Source organism: Rhinatrema bivittatum, chromosome 3, assembly GCF_901001135.1.
Source record: "Rhinatrema bivittatum chromosome 3, aRhiBiv1.1, whole genome shotgun sequence".
In the NCBI taxonomy this organism is placed as follows: Eukaryota; Metazoa; Chordata; class Amphibia; order Gymnophiona; family Rhinatrematidae; genus Rhinatrema; species Rhinatrema bivittatum.
In genome coordinates this window covers 283611959-283636826 of record NC_042617.1, presented here as the reverse complement: position 1 = coordinate 283636826, position 24868 = coordinate 283611959, and the positions used below count along the sequence as shown (strand labels likewise).

The following is a 24868-nucleotide window of genomic DNA, read 5'->3' as shown; positions in this document are numbered from 1 at the left end:
AGTACGGTTTTACTATTATAATTGATGCTTTAGATTTCTTGATTTTATTGTTTGATGTTTTCTGAGGATTGGTGACATTTGTTTTTCCATTGGGGCACTTTGTATGTACTTGTTGCGATTTCCAGTTCAGTTTTTGTCTGCATACTTTTATTTATGGTCTCTTTATTCTGTATTTGGGGAGGGTCTATCTGGGTTCTGCATAGGTGACTGAGGTGAGATTTTGCTAGCTTGTAGTTTCTGTGTAGGGATCTATAGCAGCCTGGCTTTTTCTGTTTACCTAACAGGTGTATTGGTGTTTTTGGGCCTGGTGTAATATTTGTAATGCTGCCTTTTCATAGGTAAGGTTGTTACTGTTTGAGTGCTGGCAGTTAGAGCTGTTTTGGAATGGGAGATTTATTATATTGTAATTGGATTTTAGCTTGTTCATGGCTTTCTGAAGACCAAGCCCACACCCAATATGCATTAAAATAGTCCTAATACCATATGTTTCAAGTGTCTTTTTGGCTTTTATGCAGGGTTTTCTGGGTTACACCACAGCAGTGCATGTAACTATAACACACATGTTGTGATATTTTCACTTCAAAAAAGACTATATTTTGAGTGTCCTTTTTCATATAAAATCTTGTATTATAAATGCATAATTTTAAATTGTGATTGGAGAGAGCTAAGTTGGGGGAAGGCCTGGGAACAAAGCTGTAAGATTTACTTAGTATGCGTAATACCCTTCACTGGCTTTGATTAGAAAAAGAATACAAATTAAACAAACAAAAAAAAAAAAACAACAACAAACAGGATAAGAAAGGGCCAGCAAGATAATTGTTCCACAGGGCAACGAAAAAGCTAGCACTGGTCTTGTGCAGAAGCGCTTTTGTGGTGATGCGCTGGAGGCGTTCCCATCCCTCCCCAGTGAGCAGGGACCCGGCATGGTAGTGAGTGGGAGGGAGGGGTTGAGCAACTGAGAAGGAATGTATGGGGTGAGTGGCAGGGAGAGGTGAGTATTGAAAGGGAAGGGGTGAGTGGGAGGGAGGGGTTGAGTGACAGAGGGAAGGGAAGGAGCCAACAAGTGTGTGCACTTGAGAGCAGGGCCGCGTCCATTAGGCGAAAGTAGGCGGTCACTTATGGCGCCGACCCTTAGGGGGCGCTGAAGAGCAGCCAGGTGGTACCACGAGTGGAGCCGCTTGCGGCAAAGAGACGTAGAGATTCGTCAGGCCGCGAGCAGCACCCGCTGCTCACTGCCCTGAGAAGCATGAATGGGAGGCACGAATGAAGCAGGAGGAGTCGGGCCCGAGACAGATGGGGGCGTGCAAGACAGAAGTCGCCTAGGGCACCTACTACCCTTGTACCGGCCCTGCCTGAGAGAGAAGGAGTGGGAGGGAGGGGTGAGTGACAGAGGGAAGGGGCGAGGGAGCGAGTTAGAAGGGGGGAATGAGGAGATAAGAGGAAGAGGGGAGTAAGAAAAAAAAAGAGAGTAGAAGGATTTTGTGAGAAAGTTTGTGTATTCCCTGCTTCCCTCCACTTCTTCTCCACTAATCCATGACAATCTCAGGGTGACTGAAAATCAAAAGTTACCAGGTGTTACTTCAAAAGGTTTCTGGCAGTGAAAGGTGTTTGTGTGGCTGTTAGTGAGGTGATACCAGAATTTGAATTTTTCTTTTGCATGGTGAGTTGGTGTGGGCTGTTTCTTTTGGGTACATTAGCAGAGGCATCAGCGGGGGAGGGGGAAGGGGGGCATCTCATCCTATCCCATCCTTTGCCTCAGGCAGCAGATTGCCAGGAGCTGTTCCTAACTGACCGCATCATTTACCGGTAAATTAAAGCACTGCTCCTGCTCTGGGCTACTAATACTCTGAACTACCTCCCACAGCCTGACATCATCATCAAAGGCCGGCTCAATGTCACAGGTGTTAGCATGTCAAAGGAGACATTTAGAGTCTGGCCTTTTTTGATGATCTCAGGCTGAGGATGCAGCTCAGAGAGTAGATCACATGGCAGCAGCAAATTTTCTGGTGCACCACCATCTTCAGCAGTCATCCGAGGCCACTGATGCTAGCTACCAGAATACTTCCCCTCAGTCACACGTGCAGACCCCTCACCAAATAAGGAATGAAGTGACCATAAAAAAAAAGTATAAATAGAAACATGCAGATAAAAATTGAACTAGAAATTGCAACAAGTCAAACTCTGAATGCAATGCAACAATAGAAAAACAAACATCACCAGTCCTCAAACAACAAAATTAATATAAAACAATAGTAAAACCATACCAATTAAAAGAATAAATATTTCAAAACAGCTGGTGAATAGAACATCCAATAATCGAAAATTCATACACAATTTTGTTTTAATTTTCCAAACACTAATAAAATATTTCAAAACAGCAGACATCAAACACCACCCAATAATTAAAACTTACAGGAATAAAAAAACTGCTCTCCATACTTGGAAACTTTTGATTTCCAGTCACCCTGAGATTGTCATAAACTAGTTGGGGCAAGGGAGGATACACACAAACTCTCTTGTTCTCACATACTCACAATCACACACAGGTTCTCACCCACCCACACAGACACATAGGCTCTCATTCACACCCACACAGGCTCACACATACAGTCACAGGGCCAGGGACTTTTCCTCAGCTGCCGGTGGTATTGGGTCCACTGGCAGCTGCTAGATCCTGCCTCTCTCTTTGTCCGCTTCGGGATGGGCTCCGCAGTGGCCTGCCAAGCCTCTCAGTCTTCACCTGCCAGTGGAATGAGGTTCACTGGCAGTCACCGGGTGCTTCCTCTCTTCAGCCACCACAGGATAGGCTCCGAGGTGGCCTGGCTGATCATGGGGTGGATGGCAGTAGGAGTCAAGCTTAACCAAAATATTCATCTCCTGCTGCTGCAGGGCTGATGTCATGGTAAGAGCTGCGAGACTGGCCCCGCCCACAGTAGCAGATGACATTCGATTAAACGTGAGTCCTCCTGCTGGGACACATGAGAGGATGTGTATCGCCACCCTGTCACAACGCCTATGTGGCTATGGGCTGCCTGCTTGCATCAATAGTGGCACCAGCAGCCAGAGTCTCTGCTCAGTGCTGTGCCATCACTGCCGTGCCACTAAAAATGTTCTCACATGCCAGTCATGGCACATGTGCCATAGGTTGCCAACCCCTGCCCTAAACCATGGAAACAGAATTCAAGAAGTGGGATACAATATACAAGGGACGTTTGGCACTCTAGATGCACACATCAGTCGGGCTTCAGTTTGGTTTTTCTGTTTGTTACCACAGTAACCAGACCTAAAAGGGTAAAAAAAAAAAAACACAAACCCCCAAGTTACAAAACTTTGATGTGAACAGGGCAGCCGCCCAGGGTGCCACCCAATTGGGGTCAGCACCAGTACTATTCCCTGTGGTGCAGACATGCACAGGCGAGCAAGAGTCCTCAAATGGGGGGGGGGGGGCACCTTAAGTTGCGTTTCCAGCCCTGATGGGAAATCAGGAGCGACAGTGGGAGCCCGTGCCCACCGTTCATCCCCGTCGGTACTGGCCCTGCAAACAGCTTCAAAAGTCACTTCCTGGCATATTCTGATCGCGTACGCAGTGTGATCAGCACGCAGCAAGTACGGGCCTACAGTTTTGAAAGTACTTGCGGTGCCTGTACCAAGGGGGAGAAGCAGGGGAAGCCACTAAACAGTTATTTTGCCCAGGGAATAGGCGGGGGAGGGGGACGGACATGGAGGACATGGAGAATGGACATAGGTGACGGCAGCAGCCAGAGGTAAGCACGAGGTTCCAGAGGGGAGGGCAAAGGCAGGAGACAGACCCCTGCCTCCCCTGACTGATGCCGTTCCCTTCCGCCTCTTACCTTTATGGTTTCTGGTAGCGTTTGCTCTTTAATTGCTAGTGCGGCTTAATATTAAGTTATTGTTTTTCCGATTTTGTTATGTATTTGTACAACACTGACATTTGCAGATCAGCGGAATAAGAAGCCTGTATAAATAAATAAATGCTGGAGAGATGGCCGATAGAGGTGTTAAAGAGGTAGGTGAGACAACGCTGGGGGAGGAGAAACTCCCGCCCGTGCACGCTCCCTCCCACCCAGCTAATCCACAAGGGCCGGGATGGAGAGAGAGAGAGAGAGTGGCATAAAACAGTTTTCATACAGGAAACCATTTGCCCTACCACCACCAGTTCTTGCCTGGTGCCCGCCACCGCATGGAGGAGCCGTGGCTGAGCAGGGGATGAACAGCGGCAATCCCAGGCCAGAAGACCAAAAGCAGGCCAGGGTTCGAAAGCTTAACGGCCACGGAGGCCGAGAGGAGCACTGGCGTCCTAGGACCAAAAAAAAAAAAAATCAGTCTGTGGGCGAAGCGATGCATCAGAAGAATTTTAGAAAACAGCATTAAAGATTCCCTCCCTCCACCCCAGTCCAGCACCTAAGAATTTTGTCTGGTGCATAGGATTTCCCCCCTCCCCCACCCCCACAAAAAAAAAAAATTCAGATCTTGGTAGTAACATTATAACGGTCAAGAGAGAAGGATCTCGTTCCACCCTGTCTGCCCAACTGCCCTCCTCCCCGGCATGGTCACACGCACTACCCGCTCTCCTCTCCGGAGCTGGCCAACGCATCTGCTCCCAAAGTGCGCTTAAATTCTATCCCAGTTCCCCCCCCCCCCCCCATCTCTGCTGGCAGGCGATTCCGGCAAGACAAACATCTTGTTTTCCAAACTGAGCCCCGAAGACAGAGAGTGATAAAAGTGACTCATCCTGAGGTCACACAGCGGAGAGAGCCAAGACAGAGGGAGATAAAGTCATTCACCCAAGGTCACATAGTAAGTCAGTGGCAGAGGAGTGTCTAACCTATACCCGTAGCCTGCTCCACCTCCCTCCAAATCGCATTACGTCTGGTTTTATCAGTAGCTCGAACTTTTTTTTTTTTTTTAAATTACAGAATCAAGTTTTGAAAAGAAAAACAAAGAGATTTTTGGTCTCCACACTTGTAATAAGCCCCCCTGATTTCCTTCTCTCCTAACTACACTCTGTTCTAGCCTCCACTACAAAGGCACATTCATAACACTCTTGCCCAACTGTGGCTCATTTAGGGGCAGCATGACCCAGGCACGTGGTTTGGGAGATGGATCCCTATCTTCTCTAAACATTCACAGTTTAAGACATGGGACCACACATTCCCAGAATCTGGCCTTATTCAAGTTCCACCTAAAAACCCCACTTTTTTAAAGTTGCTTTCATATTTTAAACCCTGGCTCTCCCCGATAAACATGGTTTACAATTACTATAATAAATGCATTTATTTAAGCCTCGTATTTGCCTTGTGTGTGTCTTGACCAGACTGTGAGCTCCACAGAAGAGGGGCTGTGTCTCATGTGCATCTGTACAGCGCTGCGTATGTTTTACCAGCACTGCAGAATGATAAGTAATAAGTCTATGCCCCTGGTGCCTTGGAAACTGTTTGAGGCTTTGCTCCAGTAAACCTCCAGCTATAAATACCAGGTTGGCTCAAGGACAAACCAGGCAGCTTTTATCTAGCCAGGTAACAGCCACACAATTAGGCCGGTTTGCAAACTCTGAACACAAAGAACATAAGAAATGCCATGCTAGGTCAGACCAAACTCCATTGAGCACAGCATCCTATCTCCGGACATCGGCCAGTTTGGGTTACCGGTGACCCAGCAGATCCCAAAAAGTAGATCTATTTTCAAGCAAGCTAGATATGGGTGCTGTCATCCAGCCAGCACCGAACAGACTTCGGCTCTCCAGGCTAGTAGAGCTCTGAGCTCCTGAGCCGCATGGGTGTTGCCTTGTGAGCTTCCTCAGTTCATTTTTTGTCAAAGCACTTACACAGATATGTACTCTGTCTCTCCTAAAACTTTCACACAGAATCTCTTAAAATTTGACATTTTTCTTCAGAACTATTTTCACTTAGTTGCCTCGCTGTCTCAGAAGCCCCACAAAAGCACTTTCAGTGCTACTGGGGGAGGGGGGGGGGGGGAGAATGTGTTTTCCCTCTCTGCCTCCACAAAATGACACAGAGAAAGAACCAACAGTGAGCGGCTTCAATGGTGTACCCATGGAAGTGTAATGTCCATCACCGATGGCCATGAGCTGTGATATCTTTGCCTCAGCCTGGAGCATGACCAACAGAACTGTTATGCCTATGAATAGATGTCCAGTGCTCACAGTGCACCAAATTGAGGAACTGTGTAAATCTCTTAAGGAGTCACAGCAGATCCTCATCCTGCACTGCAGTGTTATCTGCATTGCCGGGGAAAAGAACTGAGTGGCAGCTCCTCAAAGACACCACCCCCATCAGTGTAGGCCAAAGCCACAAGGGTCGAGTTCAGTCAGGCACCCAGCGTAAAAAAAAAAAAAAAGCGCCATGGTCACTGGAACCATCAGAGCCAGTGAAGAAGCACAAACACTTAAAGCGTAGTGCACCAGCACCATCAATTCGACTATCATCAATGCTGTCAGCACACAATATGTTGGTATACACAGTGCATGATGCATCAAGATGCCCAACGCAGGATCCCTCGATGCATGGTACGTCAATACACTCAACACAGTCCATCAAATCACTCGGCGTGTGATGCATCGAAGTACTCAATGCCAGTTACTACCAGACACTTGCATGCTGCAGAGACACATACCATCTCAGTGCACTCTATACGTAAGAACATAAGAACATGCCATACTGGCTCAGACCAAGGGTCCATCAGCCCAGCATCCTGTTTCCAACAGTGGCCAATCCAGGCCATAAGAACCTGGCAAGTACCCAAAAACTAAGTCTATTTCATGTTACCGTTGCTAGTAATAGCAGTGGCTATTTTCTAAGTCAATTTTAATAGCAGGTAATGGACTTCTCCTCCAAGAACTTATCCAATCCTTTTTTAAAACACAGCTACACTAACTGAACAATCCACGTCCTCTGGCAAACAATTCCGGAGTTTAATTGTGCGTGAGTGAAGAAGAACTTTCTCCGATTAGTTTTAAATGTGCCACATGCTAACTTCATGGAGTGGCCCCCTAGTCTTTTTATTATCTGAAAGACTAAATAACCGATTCACATCTACCCGTTCTAGACCTCTCATGATTTTAAACACCTTCTATTCATATCCCCCCCCTCAGCCATCTCTTCTCCAAGCTGAAAAGTCCTAACCTCTTTAGTCTTTCCTCATAGGGGAGCTGTTCCATTCCCCTTATTTTGGTAGCCCTTCTCTGTACCTTCTCCATCGCAATTACGGTATATCTTTTTTGAGATGCGGCAACCAGAATTGTACACGGTATTCAAGGTGGGGCCTCACAATGGAGCAATACAGAGGCATTATGACATTTTCCGTTTTATTCACCATTCCCTTCCTAATAATCACCAACATTCTGTTTGCTTTTTTGACTGCCACAGCACACTGAACCGACGATTTCAATGTGTTATCCACTATGATTCCTAGATCTCTTTCTTGGGTTGTAGCACCTAATATGAAACCTAACATTGTGTAACTGTAGCATGGGTTATTTTTCCCTATATGCATCACCTTGCACTTATCCACATCAAATTTCATCTCCATTTCGATGCCAATTTTCCAGTTTTTTAGAAGGTCTTCCTGCAATTTATCATAATCTGCTGTGTGATTTAAACTACTCTGAACAATTTTGTATCAGCTGCAAATTTGATTACCTCACTCGTGGATTTCTTTCCAAATCATTTATAAATATATTGAAAAGTAAGGGTCCCAATACAGAATCCTGAGGCACTCCACTGCCCACTCCCTTCCACTGAGAAAATTGTCCATTTAATCCTACTCTCTGTTTCCTGTCTTTTAGCAAGTTTGCATCGAAGACCAAGCTACATACCCGATGTATGCCAAAACCTTGGTGCTTCAACTCACCAATGCACCCAGTTCCCTGCTTTTGGGTCACAATGTGGGATAATACAATACAGTGCTGATGCAGTTCAGCCTCCATCGATGCAACATCGATGCACTACACCAGATTCCTCGACACAATTGTAACAGCATTCATCAAAGCAATCAAAGTCCAAATCTTCAACTTCATCTAAGCATTCTACTCCATCTAAATATCCAATTCTTCAGACTGCTCGACCAATACAGCTATATACATCTTACCCTAGATCTGCTGTGGAAGCAGTGGCTAGAGTGCTCTCCCCATCTTGACTACTGGCGGAAGGGTTTCAGGTATAACACCAGACCCCCTATCGTTCTACAGTTCTACTTTGTCACTTCAAAGTTGGTTCCTGTATCTGGCAAACCATAGTCCCAGATACAGGAACCAATCTCGGTATCTGAGGAGAATGTCCCACCATCTACCACAGACCAGACGGCGCATATCACTCTCTGAATCAAATTACAACTTTGGTGAAAACTTTCTTCACCTTCCTCTCCAAGGAGTCGGAAGGGTCTCTTAAATCTATAATTCAAAATCTTGTTACAGGGATCCCACTCAGTGGCTTTCCAGTTTGCTCAGAACCTATACTTCGGGCTTCCTTATTGTCCCACTCTACTGCAACAGTCAAGCCGGTCATAGGCAAGGGACTGCCCTGTTCCACATCCAGTACAGTCAAGTAACCTCCTGATTCACCATCATCTTAATTACAGTCCTGGGTGAGTGACCCCATTCTGGTAGGTTCAGAAGACTACCGGCACACCCTCTGACCCATCTCCAAAGGACCTTTCGTACTCAAAGTTTGTGAAAAAGATGGGATAGACTCTCAGGTGTCCACGTTTGTAAGGACAAATACCTGCACTCTAAGCTCCTTGGTCTCCTCTATATTCTCAATACTCCATCTAAATCTATGGCCTTACCAGTCCATATCAACTTCAAGGCTCTTCAGATGAGGATGTGGAAAACACCCATTTTTGGCAAGCCTACTATTAGGAAACTGGACTTGTAGTACAAAGTTTAGCAGTCTCCAGTGTCATTCAGTTACTTCACCATTTGGCAGTGGTCAAACCTGTGATGAAAGAAAGTGAAAAAAAGATATGGATCCATTCCAACTCACCTATAGGAAAAAGACCACAAATTTCTAGATAACTTTAGAAAGAAGGTCTTTCAAGTTCCATGCTCACCGCTCACATTGCCATGTTCCAGTTCTAATTGGTAAAATACATCCATGACTATGTCCAGAAACTAAAGCCTTTCCTCCAGCCTGAAGAAGGGTCCTCCCATGTCTCACTTGTGGGTTTTGTTAATCTTATTTTATTATCAATCACCCAACGAAAGCTCAAGCCGATACACAAAATGAACAAATTTACACCATAACAAAAAATAAATACTTTTCAGCCTTGTTTTTACATTGCAGCATCAGCGGGCACACTACTCTATGCTACTCTTCATGATGCTGTACAATGACCTACCAGTTCAGTCAGTCATTCTCGACAGACCTCAAACAACCATCTGCCCCAAGACATCCTTTCTACCATTATAAGCAGCCTATTTCCATGGGCAGCCATTCTGCCCATTTCAACAATACTATACTTCACCAATTCCGGAACATCAGCAGCCTCTCTACCTGGCCTAGGCAAAGAGTACACCACCAGTGAAGGACCACATAAGAGGTCCTACCTAAATCTGGGTCCAGTTTTTGATCCCTCAGGACAATCCACAACCATTTGTTCCCAAGAAGGTGGGGAAGAATCCAATTTTTTCTAGAAATGTGGCACTATATAACCAAGGACCCCTGGAAACCTCAAAATAATGCAGTCTGGATACAGGTTGCATTTCACTCGCCTACCATCCCTTCTGCATTGTTCAACACTTTAGCCAGATTTGTCATATCTGCCGCAACTTCGCCTGGGAGTTCAATTGCTCCTGCAGCAATAGCTAATATAGCCCTTACCTCTGTCTCAACATGCACAGGGCTTCTATTCCAGATATTTCCTCATCCCCAAAAAAATAATGAGTATTGCAACCTATTCTGGATCTGAGACAGCTGAACAAACACTTACTTCAGGAGAAATTCAAAATGAACTACCTAAGAACAATCCTTCCCTACACAGATATGTGCCTTGGACCTCAAGAATGCATACCTGCACATACACACCATCATATTGGCGCTATCTTCATTTCAAGATGGATTCTGCCCCACTACCAATAAAGAGTGCTCCCCATTTGGCCTGTCAGCTGCCCTGAGAGTCTTAAACAAATGCCTAGCTCTGGTAGTGCCAAGGGATATAAATCTTCTCTTATTTGAATGACTGGTTGATTACAGCAAGATCTCGGCAGGAAGCGGTACAAAATTATCTTCCTTCTACAGAGCTTAGGATTTTAATCAACTTCAAAAAATCGTATCTGCCACCCACTCAAAGACTCAAGTGTATAGGAGCATGGATAGATGATGCAAGAGAGAGCATTTCTACCTTCTGATCATGCAGCCATCATGTCCATGCTCATCCACAAGTTGCTGCTCTCTCAGCGCTCGACTGCAAAATCGCTTCTAGTCATCTTAGAACATATGGCAGCAGCCGTCCATGTGGTTCCAATCGACCCACCTCCATATTTGTTACCTCAAAAGGGGTCTGCTTTCCCAATGGGAATAACCAACTCAACCACTCTCTCATGTAGTCCATATTTCACAGAACATAGTTGAAGAGTTGAGATGGCGGTTGCAACCCCATGTCCTTCAAGAGTGAACGCCCCTTCACCAGCTTCCCTACCAAAAAACAGTGACAGCAGATGCCTCAAACAAAGGATGGGGCACTCACATTGGATCCTGTTGGACCCAGGTCACTTGATTTCCCAAAGAAAGTCAGCATCAAATCAACTTACTAGTAATCCAAGCTATAAGAAATGTGCTCTCTGCACTTGCCCACCTTCTTCAGATCAAGAATATCCTGGATTAGACCAATAAACAGGTGGCCATTTATTTTATTTATTTACAATATTTATATCCCATACCCCCCACAGCTCAGGACAGGTTACAATTGTTCATACATAAAAAGACATAAAAACTTAAACCTATAAAACACAATACACACACAAAAATGTTGACTTTCAGATAACACATATATTCGTCCGATAGAGTGAGAAGTTAGCTGTTGAAAAGGCTATTTTTTATTTCAGCAAGCAAGGGTGACCAGGATCATGGCTCCTCTGCCAGGAAGCACTCGGGATTTGGACTTCAGCAGCCAGGAATCTGGCTCCCCTATCTTCCGGTAATATCTATATTAGGTCCATATGAAACACCTCAGCAGATCAGCTCAGCAGAATATTTTGTCCACATAAGTGGTCTCTACATCAATCAATAACAGATGAACTCTTCAGATTGTGAGGTCTGCTGTCTGTAGACCTGTTTGCATCACAGAAAAGAAAGCTAAATCAATTCTGCTCAGTTCTTCTAAGAGACTGACTCAGGAGCTTTCCTCCTTGATTGGAGAACAAATCTCATGTATGCTTTTCCATCAAAACAATATAGAAGATTCTTCAGGACCATGACAGGCTGATTCTCATAGCTCGAGCATGACATGCATATCTCGTACAACTTTCCAGCAGTCCTCTCATAGCTCCAAGGACAAATCCTATGCTGTTAACTCAAGAAGGAGCCATTCTTTCTCACCCCAGCCTCTCAGCTCTCAACTTGACAACTTGGATATTGAAAGCTCAGTGATCACGAATCTCAATCTACCTAGAGACATAGTGAACATTTTAGTATGATCTAGAAAGTCATCAACAAGAAGAAACTATGTGTTTAGGTGGAATAGATATTCAAAATTGTGCCAACAAAATGTCTTGGATCCTTTTCTTTTGAGCCCATGCACTTACTAAAGATACTTGCTTTGCCTCTCTAACTCTGGCCTCGCCACCTCCTCAGTACAAGTATATCTATGCACGACAGCAGCTTATCAAGATCCATTAGATGATAAGCCTCTCTATTACTATCACAATTCATGAGAGGTCTATGGAGAATCAAACCTCCAACACAGAAACCTTGTTCCGTGGGACTTAAATGTGGTGCTCTCTCAACTAATGAAGTCTTTTGAGCCAAATGGATTCGGCTTCTCTGAATTTTTTTACTTGGAAAGTGGTATTCCTCATGACAAGAACCTCAGCTAGAAGAGTAAGCAAACTACAAGCTCAAGTCTTCTATCCACCATGCACACAGTTCTTCCACAACAGTGGTCCTTCACACTCTTAATTTCTGCTGAAGGTAGTCTTGGTCTTCCATTCTAATCAATCCACTGTGCTGCCAACCTTTTTTCTCAGGTCTCTCGCCTACATGGGAGAAAAAGTCCTCCATACATTAGATGAATTAGTCATGTAATACTAGACATCCTCCCTAGAGGGTCAGTTATACAGCTTTCTAGCTCTGGGACAGACTGAGGAGGTCTCACAAGGCAACATCTGCACAGGAATTCACACACATGCTCAGTAGAGCTCAGAGCTCTACTATCTTGGAGAGGTGAATCCATTTGGTGCTGCTAGATGTCATCACATACATGTAATGGCTAATTCATCCTGCTATCTATGAAAATCACCATTTATGATAAGAAAACTTGTTTCCTTGTTACTCAGTCCCAGGGATAGCAATGGCTTCCCCTAGTTTACTGGCTAATAATGTTATGGCCGTTTCCTCCAGGAGCTTGTCACCTTGACATGCTCTGACATCAAATTCCACGGTTTGGATATGTAGTGAGTGAAAGATATGTTGATTGTTAGTTTCAAAGCGCATCCCTTTATTTTAGTAGTAAATAACCATCCTTTACCCATTCCAACCCACTCATAATTTTATAAACCTCTATCAGGTCCCCTATCAGCCATCTGTTTTCCAAGCTGAAGATCCCTAGCCTGAATAGCCTATCACAGGAGAACCATTCCATCCCCTTTATTATTTTTGTTGCCCTTCTCTGCACCTTTTCTAGTTCTGCTATATTTCTATTGAGATAGAGGCGACCAGAACTGCACACGGTACTCAAGGTATGGACACACCATGGATCTATACAGAGGCACCATGATATCTTCCATTTTATTCTCCGTTCCATTTCGGATCATTCCTAACATTGGACGCTGAGCTGAGGATTTCGGCTTTCAGGCTCTGCCGCTTTTGTGTAGGGGAAAGCATTAGCACCTGTTCACTGAGAACCAATCAGCACCAACTGACAGCGGCACACTCTGAGAGACTACGTGCATAGGAACCAACTTTTCAAAACAAAATTACACCTCCCTGGTAGAGTGAAGGAGTTTGCTCATTACTGGGGGTGCTCAAGTATCCACTGCACCCAGAGGGCTGCCACCTACAACTAGGTGAGGCTCGCTATTGGTATATCTCCATGCATAATGTTTCTCAAGCACAGCTTAGAATGAAAACTCTCCTTTGATTTAACAATTTTGATAAATTTAACATGAAAAAAAATGTGTCAAATACTTCATGGTATACATCCAAATAACCTTCCAATCCCCTCCTTCCCCTGCCAAAAAAATACATAGACTGCAGCGTGAGGTCGATGTTCCACATCACCGAGCCGGCTCAAAGTCACAGTGATATCAACCACTGCAAAACCTGCACTCTCCTGGCCACAGGAAGACTTAATCCCTACCAAATGTGACTGAAACCTGCTTATTACAGGAGGGGCCAACTCCAGTCCTCGGGAGCAAGAAATAGGCCAGGTTTTCGGGATATCCACAATGAATATATGCATGAGAGAGATTTGCATACAATGCATGAGATAGGTTTGCAGGCACATTCATTGTGGATAGCCAGAAAATCTGTGGCTCTCGGGGACTGGAACTGGCCACCCCTGTTATATTAGCTTTCCAAGATTTATAACTAACCTCAAACACCCATGAAGGGCCACACCAATGGCTCAGTAACAATTAGAGAGACCTGGGTTCAACTCCTGCTCTCTGTTTAACTGGGGCTGGGAATGCTGTGGAGACACTGCTCACAGCGTTCGGGGTTGAAGGGAGTCAGAGACATTGCACATCACTGACATTCGTGGCCCATGACAGAAGGGTTCTGGAAGGATCTCTGGTGCACGGTCTCTGGCAGTTTTGTCACCTAATGCTGGACTAAAGTGAGTTGCGAAGTGATATAATATAGGGGACAAAATACTTTGGTTATTACAAATAAACCCCATTCAAACACCTGTGTCCCACAATTTCTGATGTCTTACTGTTTTTGCCTTCACCACCTCCCCTGGGAGGCCATACATGCCAACTCTCCAAATGATTGTGGATGCTAAACACCACAAATTAGCCTCCCAACCTCCACAAAAGGGGAAAATAAACATGGAGGATCATGAGCAGGCCTGGATTTGCCAATAACTATTGTTCCTGAATATAACTCCCCTTGAGTTAACAATGAAAACAAATTAAAATACAGGATTTTTGCCTTGGATGGCAAAAATCTGGGAGCAACAAGCCAGTTGATGATTTTTCTGCCTTCCAGCTGTGCTGAATCTCACAGAGAATAGTCTTCTGCTTCCTGATCCAACCCCTCCCCTCCCCTCCCAGGAAACAGTGCAGAGAACAGGATGGGAGGGGTGAGCCTAGAGCAGACACAGCAGAGCTGCTCTGCTCCCTAATCCAGACCTTCCCCTCCAGTAGCCAAGGAGAGGAGAGGGTGAGCCTGAGCCTGGCACAGACAGAGCATTTTGGGGAAGTTAAGGTGAGAGGCTGGGCCATGACAGGGAGGCATCTATCAGTGTTCAAGAAACAGAGGGAACAGGGAGGGATCAGTATTTGTGTGTGTGAGAGCGATGGGAGTGGGTATGTGAGCGAGACTGGGTGGGAGATTAGAGAAGGGATGCAAGGGGGGAGGAGGACCAGAGCATGGTAGGGACCCTTGCCTCCTCCTTCCCCACCCAACCCCACTTCCATCCATATCCTCTCACCCTTAATCTTGGATTCTATCCCCCAGGATCCCGGAGCACACCTCCAGCCCCTTGTACTCCTTCCTCAATCCAAGAAACTTCCCTCCACCATCCTCCTCATCCCCAGTCCTCTCTCCCTCTCCTCCCCCCCCCCCCCCCCCCCAAAAAAAAATCCTCTGTCTTCTTTCCTTCTCAAACCTCCTTTCCCATCCCTGGGTCCTCTCAACCTCTCCTTCTCTTCTCCCCATCCATGAAATCTCCTCCCTGTACTCATATTTGAGATCCTGTTTCCTCACCTAACATAAAGAAAAAAAAAAAAAACCATTATGTAAACATAAGCAAGTTTGGAAAAGTACTTTATTTTTATAATGTAAAATAAAATTTTGTCACAGAATTTACTCCTGAGCTGCCGCAGGAAACTATGGAGCTGTGCCTTAGACCTTCTACTCCCCGTTAGCTGACTTTACAGAGATAAAAGGGGACAGAAAGGACTGCAGCAGCACCAAAATCCCTAAATCCAGCACTCATCATGGGCACAACAGTTCCACCCATAATTAGGTGGCTTGAACACGGGGAAGACTCCTGAGGCCAAAAGAAGGAGTTTAGGGAAGCACTGAAAGTCCCCACTAATCCCACCCCCCTCCCCCCAACTCCAGCTCACCCTGCAAGTCAGCCACAAAACATTCTCACGCCTGCCTCCAAGTCCAACCCATCCACCCCACACCAGTCTGGTTCCCCTTCCACACCCACGTCCTCGCCAGTCTCTCCCCTCCTCGCCACGCTCATGCTCTTATTCCTCTCCTCGCATTCTCTACTTTTTTTTTTTTTAATTCTCTCTCTCTCCCACATAGGCAGAGTTTAACTTCTGTTGTAGCTCTGAGACCAGGGGAGTTAATATTCCCCCCTCATCCCACTCAGCTTCCCACTTCCCCTTAGCCAAGCCTGTTCTGCTCCCCTCCCAGTTACTCTCCCACCCTATCCCTTCACTTCCTGCTTCCTCCTCAGCCCCTTACTAGCCAACTCCCCTCCCCCTGCGGGTTCGACTAACCCATCCCTGACATCACCAGCAAAGCTCAGCTCAACGTGCGACTCGCCCTCCCCCATAAAGCCTGGATCACCTGCCTGATCTGCCCTCCCAGAGCACCAAGCGCATCTCCATTCTCTAGGATTGCTCCTGCCTCCCCACCCCACCCCCCGGCAGCATTTCTCCCAGGACAGCAGCAGACTCTTGCCCTCAGGGTCTACGCCGGCTGCTGCGCAACCTGCATGGCCACCAGCGCCTCAGCAAGCTCCCCCAGCCCCAAAGCCACAGCTGCACATGATACTTCCTGACCTTCAAACGTAAACCATTTTCCAACCTTTGTGCCTACAGTTTGGTTTCTCTTCGGATTCTGCTTGTTCCCCTCTCCTCGTGCATTCTTTTAAAACTACTTCCCCCCCCCCCCCCCCCCCCCCCCCCGTCTTCCTAGCGTTTCCTTGGGATTTCCGTTCTTTCCTAGCCACAGCATGTTCCCTGCACAGCCTGTTCTCCTCTCATGTTCTCCTGTCTCTTCCCTCCACTGTGATCTCCTCTTATAACCCTCATCTGAACCTTCTCCCCCTATCAGCCCACCTTCTCCTCTCGTCTCCCAACTCATGTTTGCCTCACCCCATTTCTCACACACACACACACCCACTCTCTCTCACACACACACACACACACCCTCTCTCCTCAACTAAACTACGGTGAAGTGCTCCCTCCTACTAGTAACAGTGGCTCCAGCACAATGCTCCCTTCTCTGGTAGTACTACCTGATACAGCACCATTCTGCACCTCATGCTAGCAGGATTTTGCCATCCCCAAAATCTTGGCACCTAGTTTTCCTGATAGAAGCACTGGCCCTGACCTCTTCCCCTTACAGGCCGGTCACCTCTTTCAGTTCCTCATAGCTCATGTCTACTCTTCTGTCCCACTACCAGTCCCTCGTCCATCTGCAGTTCCTCTCATTGCAGCAACATTTTCTCTCTCCGCCAGTTTCACATGACACTGCCACAAATTCCTCATCATCCCCGCCTTCCTCGGGTAATTAGAAACAAAGTCTCACAGCACCAGAATGCTAGTCCCGGTCACAGAGTTGAAGTTCAGGGGAGCAGGAGAAAGCTGCCACCCCTGCTCTATCTCCCCCCGCTCCCCCAACAAAAAAATCTTGCTCACTCTAACTGGTTATGCACCCACTAGTAACAAGCTGCTGGTGTGAAATAAATATTCATTAGCACTCTCCTGAATTGTAAATTTTCTGCAATTATCTTTTTTCATATTTTGGGATCAATTTACCTGCTACACTAGCCGTTCGGTGTCACCTTTGGGCAATGGCCACAACCCCCTCTCCAAGGGGACTGTGACCGCTGCCCCTGCAGCATCCCCAGCCCAGGTTGATCTGGGGAGCAGAGGAGGGAGGAAATCAAACAGGGGACCTTCTTTCTAGATCTAGTGCTACCACTGAGCCGGCCACAGAAGTGCCACATTCAGTCACGCAAGGACCTGAGAGAGAGGGCATTTTTATTTATTTGATTTATAAATCGCCTATCATAACATTTCTAGGCAATGGGCAATTAAAGCATGCATAATAAAAAAACATTAAAACAACAAAAGAAGAATAAATAAAGAACAAGTAAAACTAATATGATGAGCTGAAAAATGGAAAAAAAAACATTTCTGATGCTTGGACTGCACAATGGTTTTGAGAAAGGAAAGGCAAGAATAACTGAGTAATAATAATATAACAATCGAAATGAGTCAAAACAAGAGATAAAGTGACTTGCCCCCTAGATCACCCTCAGAATCAGTGACAGTGTCAAGAGTCAGAACTGGAGGCACAGGGAGATAAAGTGACTTGCCTCAAGCTCACACAGAGTCAATGGCAGAACCCAGATTCAAAGTCAGTATCCAAGAATTCTGGCTAATCACCGTATTAAACTGTTTTAGGAAGCCTCAGGCGATTTTTCTTAGTAGTCCAGGAACTTGCACCTTTCAACATGTTGACCTTATAAATGCATTGTCTCTCTTCAACTACTTTGTTGACTTTAGGCAATTATCCGTTTGGCAGGCTAGCGAGTCACACCCTAATTCTGGAAATATATTCTGAACTGAAGTAGGACCTATCAATTAGAACATATGATAAACCGGATGCGAACCTCGGAAGAGGAGTTAAAAATCTCTGCTCCGCCAAGTGAATGCCCTCGGGCGTCAGCTCTGCTTCCTTGGCCGCCCTCTAACTGTGACTGAGTAATAACGGGGGAAAGCTCTCTCTGGCTTGCAAACTACCACATAGCGCAAGCATCAAAAGATGACTTGCAGGTCATGCTCCCAGGTGGTGGCTGCACGTGTGCTCCTGAAACAGGAGCCATGCAAGGGGCCCAACTTAGCTCTGGTTCAGAAACGTGGCGCAAAGTCTCCAACGAACTATAAATGCTGCTTCTTTGTAATACCCAGCTACCGATTTACTGAACAAAACCAGTATTTAAAGCCAGGCGTCTCAATTAAAAAATGTTTTTTTAAAAAGTTCAGATAATCTGGCTGAGAAAACAATTAAGATCCCCTCTTTTCAATTTGATTTTATTTATGTCAAATCTTCTTATTAAATCAAAATCTTTAACACATACATAGCAGGGTGCTTGGTTTCTGATACACCCTACAACAATATTATAACATAGCATAACATCGTGGAACAGGTAGATCCATTCCCTTCCCTCTCACCCCTCCCCCAATATTACATATTGGGAGATCAGTCATGAAACCCCATGTAGATTACATTTATGGGTAATGAATTAGTTTACTTCTAGCCCTGGGGGATAGTGTTTGGAGATAGGGGTGCCATACACTTACAAAGGTACGCTTAAGTTTGAAAGATATTACAGTGGACTGGTTTTCCAATTGCATTACTGCATGAATTTTAATCCTCCATAACCAAAAAACTGGGAGGCTCTGATTTACACCATTGATTTTATTTAAATCTTGATTATATATTAAATGTTTCAAATGACAGCAAGCTCCTCCCATCATCATGTCATCTAAGTAATCAAGGTCTTCTAAAACAAAAAATATATTTATTTATTTTTCTATACCGATGTTCAATATGACATATCACACCAGTTTACAAACAGGATGTCTAAGGCAAGCCTTATGATGACATGATATGCAGGTTTTATTTCTTCAGCTAACACAATATAATCACTGTCTGAGTAATAGCTAATTTATAATGCAATACCGAAAAAAAGTTATTATTTAAAGATGCAAAATTTTTACTTTTTTGTGCAGATTGCTCTCCCTTTATGGCTTGAACCCCTTCCCTATGCTTGATCTCTCCCTCACCTTTGGGTCAATTCCCCAATTCACTCACTATCTCCCCCTCCTCCCAGGTCTGACCACTCTCCAATTCCTTCACTCCCCCCCCCCCACCACATTTCTCTCTGCTCCACCTGGTTCAAGCCCCCCCCCCCAGCTCTTTCTCTCTGCTCACCCACATCTCTCCAGCAAGAACCCCCGTCTCTCTATTTGCTCAACCCCCCCCCCCCTTTAGAAAACCCTCCATCTCTCTTTGTCTGCCCCTTCCAAGGCCTGACTCCTGGGAAGGGGGCAGAGAGAAAGTGCCCCATTCCCCAGTTCTTTCCCTTCCCCCCAGCGAGACCCCCTTAGCTTTTGCTCTGTCTGCAACAGCTCTCGCCTTTCTTCCCCCCCAAGCTCGCTTTCTACCTCGCTCGTTTAAGGCTCCACTAGACTCTCACTGCTCCCTCCTTTGTTTGGGCCACGCAGGCCAAGGCTGATGCAGGCTCATCTCTTCCATCCCCTTATGGTCCCGCAGTTGACTCTCCCAACACTTTTTTTTTTTTTTTTTGGTCCACGTGTGCCGCTGCTCCCCCCCTCTCACTTCCAGCTGACACCGCTGCTATTTCTTCCTCCCTGCTGACCTGCTCGGGCCTCCATTGCTGCTGCCTGCTCCTCGGGCCTTATTCTGTGGGGCAAATACAGAATTCTGCAGGAGAAATGAATCTGTCGCAGCACAGGCCCCCCCCCCCCCCCCCCCCCCCCCCCCCGGGAGTATCAAGGTGCTTTCCTTGATGACCCTTATCAGAACACCCCACCACCCCCCTCCCCCAAGCTCATGCAGCATGAACAGCTGAAAGCTGACCACAGGAAAGGGAAGAACACTTCAAAACAGTAGAGGTGTTACAGTAAAACTAAAGTGTACCCCTTTAATTACCAACAAAAGCAAAAAGGAAAGGGACTGAACGAGACCAAATGAAAAAAGGGGCAGAGCCAAGGAACAGGCAAACTGCTGTATAGCAGTGGCAGGGGATGTTTAGACCACAGAACTGTCATTAGTTTTGAGGGGGCTTAAGAATCCAATCCAGGACCGCTAAGTCTGTCCACAAAAGTTACAGGTCATTGCACAGGAGACGGGGGGGCAAAGGGCAGAGAAGCAGCCTGAAACCTTTTCCTTCCTCTGCCCTCTCTCCCACTTCGCATGCAAAAAATGCTTCATCTCGCATTTGGCTTCAGGTTGGTGCGCCACTGGTTTCACAGTGGCCGGTGTCTCCCAGCTCAGGACTTCAACATCTGTTCTCTTAAAAGGGTGCCTTTGAAAGTGTCTATCAGGGCAGCACAGCACTTTGGTGGTTGGGGTGGCACCAAATAAACCAACCTCCCCCCTCCCACCAAGCTCCCTAATTACTGATGCCACATGGGGCAAAATGTTGGTCAGGCCATGACCTGAGTGGCACACCCAGTTTTGCTATGTATGGCCGGGGGGGGGGGGGGCCTCAAGAGCTATAAACAAGTCAAGTTTTCAGGATATCCATAATGAATATGTATGAGAGGCCTGCAGTGTATGCAAATACACGCTGTGCATATTCATTATGAATATCCTGGAAATCAGGCCTGTTTCTGGCTCTTGAGGACCAGAGTTGCCACCCCTGGCCTATGGTTTCTATATTGTTTCCTCTGGCTGCTGTTAAGATCTCTTTGCCGTGAGTAAGTTGGGAGTAGAATTTTGATTTGTATAGTACTTTTCATATAAACGATTACATAACATGCTTTTTACAATTGTAATACTTCCGAAATGCGCCTGCAGCCACCTCTGGGGGTGGATGGCCCAGCAGCATGCTTCTGATATCAGGTCAGTCTGAAATAAAAGAATCTAGCCACTAAGAATTTTGCTTTTTAATTTTCAACAAAGGCACACCATATATCAAAACATGTGAAGCAGTTCATAACACAGTGGTGGCGAACTCCAGTCCTCGAGTGCCACAAACAGGCCAGGTTTGCAGGATAATCCTCAATGAATATGCATGAGATAGACCTGCATACGATGGAGGTAGTGCATGCATATCTTTCTCATTCATATTCATTGTTCCATAAGTTCATTTTCATATTCATTCATATTCATTGTTCCATAAGTTCCATTCATTATCCATAAGTTCACTATATTACTCTTATTGTATCTATATGGTAGATTTGACAGGTCATCTCTACTACGTTAAATAGTTAAATTGTATGTACATATTATATTATATTATATTTATTATTACTATGTTAAATTGACATCCGGTTTTATTGTTCCTTATGTTCTACAGTTCTATGTAAAGCCCCCATCCGCTGTTGGGCAGTTCATCGTTTTATGTAAACCGGAGTGATTTGTAATTCCAACAAGAACTTCGGTATATAAAAATTAAAAATAAATAAAATAAATAAATTGTGGATTATCCTGAAAACCTGGCCTGTTTGTGGCACTCGAGGACTGGAGTTCGCCATCACTGACATAAACAATATGCAGAAGACCAAGAAACAAACACATAAGCTCTCCCCCTCTCCCAGCCCAGCTACACAATACTAATCATTGAGCTGCTTGCCACTGCCAGTAAGATCCCTAAATCAAGTCAACAGCCACTAAGAATTTCCGACATACAGAAAATAGGAGAAAATTCTTAGGAAATGGGACTGCTGAAGTACGCATCCAAAATCTTTCCTTTTAGGACCCGTTCTTCAGTCACTAACTTAAAGCGACAGTACTGGTTGACACCCTAAACAAGTATAATATCTGGAACCAAGTCAGGGGTGGGAAGGAATAAAACTGAACGCAGTCACAGACTGAGGTATCCCAGAGAGAAAATAAAGTTTCTGAGCTTGCAGCAGCAGCAGCTTTGCTTTTGATATTTCAGGATTAAATAGATTTAACAAATTCAGGGTATTTGAACTGTGCCTGGTAATAAACTGAATGGACAGAAGGCAAGGGGGAAACCAGAACCTATCCCCAGGGAATGTAATAAAAAACAAACAACTCACACCCTCTGCTGGAATACTTGTAGGGCATTTTTCATACTTTGCTTTTGTACCGGGTCTAATTAAGAGGAAGTGCTGCTTAAATGCTCTTTCAGCAAACCTATCAAAGCTAAATCTGACATCAACAGTAAAAATCAACTGTGATGTCAGAAAGCAGCACTGTGCTGTCACAGCAGGAGAGGATAACAGAAGGTAAAGCACATCTGAACACATTCTGCCCCATAACCAACCTTTAAAGGCATAGGGAATGGACTTAAGTGAGGGAACTAATAGCAAAAGGGCATTACATTCCCCTCCCACTCCCCTAAACATTCCATGAAATTCAAGGAACAGCACAGACCAAAAAAAAAACAAGTTTTGGGGGAGAAGAGGAAGGGGCCTTATGTTCACCCTAAAATCAAGCCTAGGAAACAGCAGATCCTTATCATTTTAAAATTCCACATACCTAACAACCTTTGCTTATAATATGCAACAACTGTGTGCCAGAAGGCCTTGTTATTTATTTTGTTGTGACTATAACTACATTACAAGTAATCATAATTTTTCTCCCTTAACTTCATGGTAGGGAACAATTGCTACAACATCCATCAATCCTATGGTTTTTTTTATTTATTGTTTTGTTTCATTTTATGATTTTTTTTTAAGTTGCTTTTTCTTAATTTTTCGGGTCATGGATATTTATTGGAATCTGTAACTCTTGCTTCGGACTCCCTGTAAAATGATTTACTGTTTATATAATCTGTGTGAAGAAGAGAAGCAACATGCTGTCTTGTTCAAAAAATACATATCCATACAGGTAGCTCGTAAAAAAAATTAAAATATAAAACTACAAGAAGAGAAAAAAAAACCCTAGCCATGGTCTAGTGCTAGATTCCTCTCCAGGGAGTAGGTTTTGCCTGGTACTTCTCGCACCCCTGGCATGGCAGTGATCCCCTTTTTTCTCTTCTCTCTGTGTGTATGTGCCATGTCACGCAGCGGAGGCGCACTGCAGCCTCACACCGCTTGGAGCAGGGATTGCAAATCAGATCCCCATCCAGAATTCCTCCACAATTAAACCCTTGTGTTCTTGGTTTACAGCATCAGTCCTGTACCCTCATCTAAAAGTAACTGTGAAACTCCCTCCCGAACCCTGCGTGCATCGGTATATTTGCAAGCCCTGAGCCATTTCCAGCAGATCTCTAGAAATACTGGTTGGATTTTCTTCCACATTCACAATAAGAAAAACACAATAATAGATAATTGCTGTTTTTAACTGCCAGCGGCTACCACAGAAGAGAGGCAAGAGGGCTATCTAACCCCCTACCTCCCCCCCCCCCCCAAAAAAAAAAAAACAAATAAACCCATTGGAAGCCCGGGATGGCGATGAAAGCGCAACCCGGGTCTAGAATCTGGAAAAGGGGATAGAAAATCCAAGCATCGGAGGAAACAAAAACCTCCTGTTGCCCTGATTCAAGATATTTTCTGCTGGTAGAAAGCGATCGCTTCGAGGAATACTAGACAACGAAGGCCGGATCCAGATCTAAAGAACCCCCACCTACCATCCAACATCCCTCCACACTCCCCGACATTTCCCTATCCCTCGCCCCTAGCCAGTCAACGGTCCCAGGATGTACTGGGATGATTTCAAAGGACAACAGGCAGGCACAATGAAATACTGATGCACAGAGACTGGGAGAAAAAAAAAACACCTTAATTCCAACATGCATCCATTCTACAAAAACAGCCGGAGGGTTTATGAACTGAAGCAAGCAATCAGCCCGGGGGCTAGGTCCGCGAGATAATTGATCTCGCCTCACTGGTCGTAAAATGAAAAGAGAAAGCAGTGCTCAGGAACAGCAATGGCACGAGAAGGGTTAACCAGCCGCCCCGATACAATCAATACGGTTTTTTCCTTGTACTCACCATCCAGGGTGGAAACGGGAGCAGGAATGTGGTGCAGGAATCCCAGGACCAGGGGCAGTGCTAGAACCACGGCTGCCCGGGGGGGCAGCAGCATGGCTGCAATTATGAAGTGGTGGGAGAGCTCCGAAGTGCAGCGGCCTCTGTGCTGCTACAAGCGGCTTCTCGCGGTCTGGGGGCGGGCTCCAACACCTATCCCCCACCCCCTCCTCCTCCGGGATTACAGATGCACCCGGGAGGAATTGCAGCGAAAAAGCTCCGGGCGCCGGTGCGTGCTCGGCGGCTCCTCTCTGGATGTGCGTGTGCACGCGCGCTGGGGGCGGGGTGGGCACCCTCGGGGGCTGGGAGTCGCTGCGCCCGCGCGCCACGGTGCAGGGAGGGAGGGAAGGAAGGAATAGGGGAACGAGGGCCGCCCACCTCTCCTCCCTGCCCGGGACTGGCAGTGACGTCACCGCCACGGGAGTGGAGGGACTGCCTACGCGGCAGCCCCCCCCCCCTCCCCCCCCTCCCCCTCCCCGGAATGCACATGCGCGTTGGGGGACAGCTGTCAGTAGGGCTGTGGGCATGGGGGTGGCAGAATATGGGATGGTGCATCCATCGCATGCGTCTGTGCAGACGGCGAGGCTGTACCATTGCTGGCTGCTCCCCCCCCCCTCCCTCTAGGCTGCCCGACCCCCCCTCTACCCCTTCCCAGCCCTGATCGCACTTCCACCCTTCTCACGCCTGCATGGACAGAGTTATACAGTCCAATCCCGATATATTGGTTCCCTTTCTTATGGCAATAATATCCAGGGTGGGCCACAAGTTTTAAGAACCACCCCATTC

General features: G+C 46.0%; 1 protein-coding gene across 1 annotated transcript in view; it reads right to left on the bottom strand.

Moving 5' to 3' along the window:
- LRP1 (LDL receptor related protein 1) overlaps nucleotides 1–24387 on the bottom strand; it is a 657378-nt gene extending 632991 nt beyond the window's left edge. Inside the window, 1 exon segment of the mRNA XM_029594881.1 lies at nucleotides 24047–24387. Within this exon segment, the coding sequence (XP_029450741.1) occupies nucleotides 24047–24140 (94 nt within the window). The 5' untranslated portion in view covers nucleotides 24141–24387.
- Nucleotides 24388–24868: the final 481 nt, after the last annotated feature.